Raw genomic sequence first — 9,469 nt, 5'->3', positions numbered from 1 at the left:
ATACCTTTCCTTCCTGCTGGAAGTACGCCTTCATTCAGCCTTTGCCTAAGAAGGGTGACCGTTCCAATCCCTCATAATACCTCCCTATAGCTGTACTTTCCTGTCTTTCTAAAACTTTTGAATCAATCCATAATCGAAAGTTTCATAAGCATCTATCCACTTCTGACGTATCTTATCGCCAATATGGGTTCCGCAAGAGGTGTTCTACTGGTGATCTTGCTTTCTTAACTGCCTCTTGGTCATCCTCTTCTCAGTTGCGCTAGATATATCGAAATATTTCTATAGAGTCTGGCACAACTCTTTGTTTTCTAAACTACCCTCCTACATATTCTATCCTTCTCTCTGTTCCTTTATCTCCAGTTTCCTTTCCGGGCGTTCTATCTCTGCTGTGGTAGACGGTCACTGTTCTTCCCCTAAACCTATCAACATTGGTGTCCCGCAGTCTCTGTCCTGTCTCCCATTCTCTTTCTGTTATTCATCAATGATCTTATTTCTACAATTCATTATTCAATTCTTTCAACAGAAGACCCTCATAACAGGAATTAAAAAACTATAGACCGGAGGCTGCAGAACGCTTAATCTTTGACCTTGCTATTATTTCCGATTTGGCAGAAGGAACTTGATGTAATCAATGCTTCAATAACTCAATTTCTCTACCTTGCAACTCGACATAATTTTCCAAACAAATATCCCCAATCCTATGACAACACTCAGCTGTCACCTTCTACACTAAACATCATCGGTGTTTCCCTAGCTCAAAATCTTAACTGGAAATTTCGCATCTCTTCTCTCACAAAATCAGCTTCCTCGAGGTTGGGCGTTCTGTATCATCTTTGCCAGTTCTTCTCCCCCGCACAGTTGCTATCCATATACAGGGGCCTTGACCGCCCTCGTATGGAGTACGCATCTCACGTGTGGGGGGCTCCACTCACACAGCTCTTTTAGACAGAGTGGAGTCTAAGGGTGCAATCACACCAGAGGCGGTCCTTACTACGCGCAGCAAGTACTCGCCACTCTGATAATTTTTATCAGGACGTGGTGAAGACGGGTTGGAAAAGCGTAATCGCTCCACTACTACGTACGCTGCTACCAAGCTTTTTCTGAGCACCTATCCAGTCGTAACTACGATATCAGTGGGTCCAGCCGGTTCCTACACGCGGGTGATCAGGTGCGCACCACGCTCTGTCGGTACTCACCACGCTCCCACACCGTCCAATCAGTGCACAGTGCGCTCGCGTCATGTCAGTATGATGCGGCCCCCACGTGCTGTTGGTCCTATAAATATGGCGTGCCGCTCTTTCCGTCATCAGTCGTTTTCCAGCTGCCCTAGCTTCTAGTTCTCGTCATCCTCACGTCACGTCATGCCGCTCAAATCCAAGTACCGGGGAAGAGTATGTAGCAAAGACAGCAGACGTAGCCAATGTGTAGGCGGTGGCTGAACGGATAGCAAGACGGCCCCGCGTTCAGGAGGACGCGAGTTCAATCCCCGACGGTGCCACCAAGCTGGGATTTTTCAGCCGCCGCCGAGTGGCTTAAAACTACCCACATGCTGTCCAGAAGACCACCTATCAACCCGGACTCTAGATTCTAGGATTAAAGATGAGATCCGGGAGGGCAGCATGAGTCAATGCAAGATGGCGCCACTATAAACACTCGCCTGCGCCAGAACGGGCTGGGCCGACCATCAGGACCCACCGGGAAAAACCCTTGGACCGATCATCAGGATCCACCGGGAAGAAGCCTACCGGCGCAATGGGCCAAGACGTAAAAAAAAAAAAAAAAAAAAAAAAAAAAAATTCACACAAGCTTCAGAAGCCTCAGGACTGAAGAACCAGATGAAGGCTCTCAAGCTTCCCAGGAAATCGAGGAGTCAAATGTTCCACTCATTGTCAGTGAATCAGATAATGGTGTCAGCGTTGCCAGCCATAGCCAGGGCCTGAGCCAGAAGTAAAAAAAAGTCGAAGTCCAAACCACGTCCCCGCCGAGTCACCACCCAGTCAGCCAAGTCCTCGCTGTGTCACTAATACGTCAAGCCGGTCCGCACTACGTCAGCAAACGGTCACCACCCCGTCCTAAATCTTCTACGCTCTCGCTACATAAATTTTGAGCAGAATCAAAACTGGTCCACGTCCATGCCGTCCTTGCAATCCACATGGGTCACCACTGCGTGCTTATCGGTTCCCACTGCGTCAAAGCCGGTCCTCACCACGTCCTTGCAAATTTGGCAGGACGTTGTAAGGACGGGCTCTGGTATGACTGCCCTATAAGGCTCTTCGTCTAATCAGCTCTCCTCCACTTACTGACCTCCCTTTTTTTTTTTTACAGCTAAGGAGACAGTTCTAGTGCGTAAAAAAAAAAAAAAAAAAGCCCGCTACTTACTGCTCCTGAATAGAGATCAAAGGAGTGGCCAAAAAGAGAGGTCAATTTCGGGAGGAGAGGTGTCCTGATACCCTTCTACCTCTTAAATTCCGCTGCCATGTTGCATTTCTTTCTATCTTCTTTCGACATTTTTATGCTGACTGGTCTTCTGAACTTGCTAACTGCATGCCTCCCCCTCTCCCGCGGCCCCGCTGCACATGACTTTCTACTCTAGGAGTTAACCAGCATCTCCATTCTTTCATACCCTTCACTGATAAACTCTGGAACAGCCTTCCTTCGTCTGTATTTCCTCCTGCCTATTATTTGACCTCTTTCAAGGAGAGTGTATCAAGACACCTCTCCATCTGAAGTTGACCTCACTTTTGGCCACTATACTTATCGCTATATGAGAGCAACAGTTAGCGCGGGCTTTTTTTTACATATTTTTGTTGCTATTGAGTTGCGCTGTAAAAAAACAAACTTACTGTTTTAAGATCTAATACTATACTGCCTATTCTTAAGATGCAGAACTGGAACTGGAGAGAGGCTCTCTCTCTTCTCCCTTTTCCCTTGTCTTCTAAGCAGGAGAAGGATATAATGGCCTCATTCCTCCTTTTCCTCCTCCTCCTTCACCTCCTTCTGTGTGTGTGTGTGTGTGTGTGTGTGTGTGTGTGTGTGTGTGAAATTCACCTCTTGGTCTGCTGCGGGTCTCTCTCGAGACAGCCAGCCGTTCCCCAACGGAAGAGCACAGAGCTCATGATCATAGTACCGATCTTTGGGTAGGACTGAGACCACTCACACACAACACACCGCGACAACGAGGTCACAACTCCTTGCCTGACGTCGCGTACCTACTCACTGCTAGGCGAACAGGGGCTACACGTGAAAGAAGATAAACCCAACTTATCTTCGCCCGGCCGAGGAATCGAACCCCGGTCCTTCTAGTTGTGAGGCAGACGCTCTATCCACTGTGTGTGTGTGTGTGTGTGTGTGTGTGTACCAGTACCATCTGATTTGTAGTCGAAATAGCCGCGCTCTTCCTTTTCGACTTCTTTCTTTGATGGAAACAGTTCCACTGGCTCGAAACACTTTTGCAGCGAGTTCCGTCAGCAATGCATGGATTGTGAAGAAATTGTCAAATAACAGTAGGCTACATGGTGGTCAGCATTTTCAACTGGCTGCAAAATTGATATCACGACATGTGACCCCTGTTGGCGAGTCTTCGAGTCACCCTCTTTGCCACAATAGATTGGAAAATTGTATGGATATCCATCTACTCGACATAGCATCCACATTTTATAACCAAATCTTATTGGTTTGTTCCTTATGAACTGCTTAGCAGAGTGATGACCATGATACGGAATCATAGATTCATCAATGCTTCGTAGTTCATGAAATATCCCAAACTTTTGGCAATTACTGCTTATCATTTCAAGTAAGGGCAAGAACTTGGCCATCTTTGAAGCTGCTAGATTTGAGTTATCAGCAAGGTGCAGGTATCTTTTGATGGTACGGAGTCTGCCCCTGCTCATTGTTTTGGCAAATACAGGTGCAACCAAATCTTCACTTGTGGACCAATAATCATTTCCTAATGGTAGACTGTGGTATCCACTTATAAGCAATAGGCCCAGGAATTTACTAATTTCTTCCACAGTGACATGAAAGTTAAATGCATACAAATTTGTTTGTTCAGTTATATGAGGGATAATTTCAGGTGCAATGAACAAGTTGACTATTTCAGAAGGCTCCTTGCCAAAATAATCTCCCACCTTCTGCGGCATGCAGTTTTTTTTTTTTTTTTTTTTTTACAGAACAGGAGACAGTTCAAGGGCGTGAAAAAAAAGAAAACAATAATGAAGAAAAAAAAGACCGCTACTTACTGTTCCTGAATAGAGTACAGAGGAGTGGCCAAAAAGAGAGGTTTGTAGAGGTAACCTTTCAATCTTCCTCCATCGCCGAATTTCCTTATTTTCATTCTCCTCAGCAGCATCTTCCTCAGCATCATCTTACTCTTCTACCTCCTCGTCAACTTCTACCTCACCACTAACTCATTTGGAATCCAATCCTTGTCTAAAATATCATCGTCATTCTCTTCATCACTATCAAAACCCTGACATCCAGTGGCAGCAGGCAGCAGCACCACGTCCACTTTCTGACTTTTGCTTTCTCAACAGCATCGGTCGCCGCTTCAAGATGTATGAATCGAGTCAATTGTCTTCCAGGACTTAAAATAAACGAAATAAAAGCATATCAGAAAAGATCAGCATAGAGAAAACTGAACTAATGATGCTCATAACATTGTCATGTACAATCTAGTTTAGTATCAGTGACCATAATTGAAGGGTAAATGTAAGCACACACACACACACACACACACACACACACACACACACACACACACACGGCCCGGTAGCTCAGTGGATAGAGCGTCTGCCTCACAACCAGAAGGACCGGAGTTCGATTCCCTGGCCGGGTGAAGATAAGTTGGGGTTATCTTCTTTCACGTGTAGCCCCTGTTCACCTAGCAGTGAGCAGGTACGCGACGTAAGGGAAGGAGTTGTGACCTCGTTGTCGCGGTGTGTTGTGTGTGAGTGGTCTCAGTCCTACCCAAAAATCGGTACTATGAGCTCTGTGCTCTTTCGTAGGGGAACGGCTGGCTGTCTCGAGAGAGACCCGCAGCAGACCAAGAGGAGGTGAATTACACACACACACACACACACACACACACACACACACACACACACACACACACGCGCGCGCGCGCGCGCGCCCTCTCTCTCGTACGCACGCACTAAAAAAAAGTACAATAAGATAATAATGACATAATAAAAACAACAACAGAAAAACCTATAATAAGAGAATAATGACATAATGAAAACAACATTTTTTTTGCAGTAAAACTTTCCTGTTAAAAGACGACACGTCCATGCTTAAGGATGAGTGAACACCAAGTGAAAGTAGAGACAGGGACAATGAGCTTATATATTGCACAATTGTATCAGGCTACAGCAGGAGCCAACATTTCTCAGACTGTATAGCCACACTCACACGTTACCTTTTGCGAGGACATAGATTTGTATGAGGCAACATGGCAACGTTCCCATTTTGGGAACATGTAAAGTATGCTACTATTAATAACAAAACATAAATTATTTTCATCATACTGATAATTACATCTGAAAAAATAGTGTCTGATGAAAAACGGGATTATTGCAGCCATAGGACGGGATATTTGACCAATGGTGAAGTTCAGAAGAAAACAGTCACGGAACGGAAAATGGCGATATTGAAATATTAAAAAAAAATATATTAAATTACTTGAATTTACACAATATAACAATATATATTACCTAGTCGACATCAGTCAAAGTATTTTAGTGTTTATTGAGAGCAATTAAATATATACACATTTTTTGTGAATATTTATTCCCATGTTCCCAAAATGGGAACGTTGGCGCTTAAAGGTCATTAAGGCCCCCGTCACACAGGAATGGCGACCCTTGAGCGACCAAAAAATTTGCGAGGTCGCCACTGGTCGCCGGAAGGTCTCTCAGAGGTTCTTGATCGTTCAAGGGGCGTTCGGAGGTTGCCGTGGTCGCCATGCTCGCCGTCAGTTTTTGAACAGGGTCAAAACAGTCGTTGCGTGCTCGCCGAGGAAGCAGGTCGCTGAAAGGGCGCTCGATTGTCTCTCAAGGGTCTCTCAACCAGCGCCAAGGTTGCCCAATGGTCGCTCAGAGGTCGCAAATGATCGCTGGTGGAATTGTGGGCAATCTCTGAGCGACCATTGGGCGCCCTTTGAGCGATCAATAGCGCGCATGAAAGATCATGGCGGCGACAATTCAGCAACCATTGCACCACCTGTGCGACGCTTGAGCGACTGCGGCGATGCTTGAGCGACCCTTGAGGGATTATCGAGCGCCCTGACGGGGCACCGGCGGAAACTACAAATAGGAGGACACAAGCTGGAGTGTTTCATTCTGCCTGTCTACGCTGAAGATAGGTAAAATCGCATCACCGTTTCCTAGGTGAATCTTCATGCGCCTTGACTTTCATCGTGTGATCTATTTAATTATCATATTTTTTTCAGGATAGAAATTCACCTCAAAGTCTCTTTCATACTCACTGAAACAACATTCAATTTTTGGAAGTATCAGCCACATTGAATTAGTTATTAATAAAATTGTTTTATTTGTTTTCTATTTTGTTTAGGATAACATAAACATAAACTATCATAATGACAATATATATTCAATAAGAAATATAATCACAACTTCAAACGACGACAACAAATATTTCAGAAAACATATAAGTACAAGTCCTGAGTTAATGTATCTACTTTCAATCATTATTCCTTAATGTACAAATAATCACAACTAGTCATGAAGGGCAAAACCACACACACAATATTTAAGTTCAAATCATTCTGTCCGGCCAAGGAACTGACCCAGCTGAACTACTGAAATATAACCTGAAATACTCTCGCTGCCGCTTCCCTGCTCTTGTGTCGCGATTGGGTCCAACTACTTGTTCCACCTCATGCATGTTTGCTTCTTGTCGCCATTCTCCAGGGATGAGGTTATGATTCTCATCCTCTTGATCCAGTGCGGCATCCTGTAGAGCTGGATATCTGTCGCGCATTAAGTTGTGAAGACAGATGCACCCCTCCAGCACATCCTGGACCACTGCAGGCAACAACTGCATCGTAGTGAGGAGCAGCTGAAGTCGCTGAGCTAGAATGCCGAACGCATTCTCCACCACACGTCGTACACGAGAGATACGATAGTTGAAGATCCGTTGTTCCTTGTTGAGTCCCTTGACAGAGTACTGCTTCATCATGTAGGTCCTCAGGCCAAATGCGTCATCACCAAGGAAGAAGTATGGTGTGTCAGTGTCATCATTTGGTAGTGGTTCAGGATCGGGGAAATAGATGGAAGCTTCATCGAGGCACTGCTTCAGTTCTGATTAATTGAAGATTTGACAGTCAGACATCGAACCCAGGCCACCAACATCAGCCCAGAGGAACTTGTAGTTAGCATCGACCAAGGCGAGGAGTACCACGGATAAGAAGCCCTTGTAGTTGTGATATAGGGTTCCTGTGTTGGGAGGACATCGCATTGCAACATGCTTTCCATCTATGGCACCACATGCACGCGGGACATTCCACCTTTTCTTGAAGTCCTCTGCAACAGCTTGACACTCTTGAGAGGTTCTTGGGCAGGTCATAACCTCATTCTTGTACTCTTTTCGGATCGCTCGGCACACTTCCGGCACAAACTTGCTGATTGTGTTACGCGCCACTCGATACTGATACTGGAGGGTAGGGTACTTGTCCCCAGTAGCAAGGAACCTGAGGCTCACAGCCAACTTCAGACCAGGTTCCAAACTTTGTCTCCAACTGGTTTCTCGCTTCGTGATCCTTGGGCCTACCCTTTGCAACAACTCGTCGAACATCGCCGGCTCCATCCGGAGGTAGTTGTAGAATGAACCTTCATCTTCCAACCTTAATTCTTGCATTAGTTGACTGAAGTCCCCGAACTGTACCCTTCTCTGTTGTGTCAGCCATGGGCGGACCCACCAGGTTCTTTGTTTCCCTCTTTGGCGCCTCTTCATCCTCCTCCTAATCACAGCAATGGCCATCTGGTTTAGGATCAGCGCTTGGTGACCTTGTGGGAGGGCAGCATGCAGCAGACTTAGCTTGTTCATCGTGGAATCTTGACCTTTTGGAGATGTTTCTTCTTCAGGAGATAGATCAGATTGATGGAAGAGAAGCAGTAGCACCTCATATATATAGCATGCTCCTGGCCGCCGAAGGGTCCCTCAGCAGTCGCCATTGTCGCCCAAGCAGCGCCCAAAGACTGCTCGGGGGTCGCATCGTTGAATGGTGCCTCAGCGGTCGCCGTTAGTGACCGTTGATCGCACAGAGTGCGCAGCAGGGTTACTGAGAGGGTGCATAGGTCGCCCAGGGATCGCCGTTGATCGCCAAGAAATTGGCCGAAAGTTCTATTTCAGGTCGCCGAGAGAGCGCTCAAAGGTCGCCGGAACAGTCACACAGAAACGTGTTTTTCTGAATTTCGGCGATCTCACTGAGTCCTGGCCATTTTTTGCCGCTGAAAGGTCGCACAAACGTCGCTCGCCTGTGTGACGGGGGCCTAAAGAAAAGTGATATGGATGGATGCCCGGCGGAGCGGAGCACTAACCCTCACTACACTGTGGCTGCCCGACTCAGCTGATGACATCACTGCAAGCTCGCGAGCCCAGTCGCGGGTCTTTTAACAAAATACGGCCTTGCTCGTGCCCACCACCAAGCAGGGATGCAGCGTAGCCTCTTCCGCACGTGTGTCTTACAAGCCCCACCTTGGGATAGCTTCACATTACATTTTCCTGGCCACAGCATCGTCGGCCTGCGAGAGTCAGGCATTCTGGGTAAACTGTTTTCTAACGGCGTGAGCAATGCCTCCGAGTGCACCAAGCCCGTGAGTTCGTCGCTGGCTAACGCTGTGAAGCGCCCACTCGAACTGGTGGACTTTTACGGCGTCCTGTCGCTCTACGCTGCTGGTAAGTATTTTGCCCGGCTCAAGTATGTGGGAGGACCAGTAAGGAGGAGGGGACAAAGCCATTTTTTTCCAGTTTGCACTATAGTCAGACTCAGCGATGAAGTCCGGTTGGGAAGAGTCAGCCCTGGGGATCACATGGCTAAGCACTGGCGAATCTTACTTAATGTATACAGAGTATTTGAAACATAAAATCAAATAGTACGTAGCTGGCATTTAGAGTGATGTATTGAGGGTGATGCGGCAGTGCTATGAAGAGGTTCGAAACCCTCCCAAATGGACTTTATATCTGTATCGGACTACAGGCAAGGCAAGCTACACGTCCCAAGAAGAACAAGATATAAGTTGCAGGGGAAAAGTGACCCTCGGCACAACAAATACAAGGCCGCTTTTCCCCTGCAACTTGTTTCTTGTTCTTCCTGTGATGTAAGCTTGCCTTTCCCAGTGCAAACTTGAAAAAAAATGACATCTTGAGTGTTTGAGAACCTGGAAGAGAGGGAGGAAAGAGAGAAGAGAAAAAAGAATGTGATCATGTTTAATGTAAGGGAAAGCAGTCAGGA

The 9,469-nt window shown here is 46.5% G+C and overlaps 1 protein-coding gene across 1 annotated transcript; it reads right to left on the bottom strand.

The window, feature by feature from the left end:
- Window positions 1-2,113: 2,113 nt before the first annotated feature.
- On the bottom strand, window positions 2,114-8,776 carry LOC126982041 (putative nuclease HARBI1). The gene is made up of 5 exons (XM_050833759.1): window positions 8,713-8,776; window positions 8,443-8,492; window positions 7,362-7,905; window positions 6,883-7,316; window positions 2,114-2,212 (listed from the first exon to the last, which is right to left on the bottom strand). Exons 1-5 carry the CDS (start codon window positions 8,774-8,776, stop codon window positions 2,114-2,116), a joined length of 1,191 nt encoding a protein of 396 aa, XP_050689716.1.
- Window positions 8,777-9,469: the final 693 nt, after the last annotated feature.

This window comes from Eriocheir sinensis, chromosome 50 (assembly GCF_024679095.1).
Source record: "Eriocheir sinensis breed Jianghai 21 chromosome 50, ASM2467909v1, whole genome shotgun sequence".
NCBI lineage: Eukaryota > Metazoa > Arthropoda > Malacostraca > Decapoda > Varunidae > Eriocheir > Eriocheir sinensis.
The sequence above is the reverse complement of the archived record's forward strand: the minus strand, read 5'-3'. Positions and strand labels throughout refer to the sequence as shown.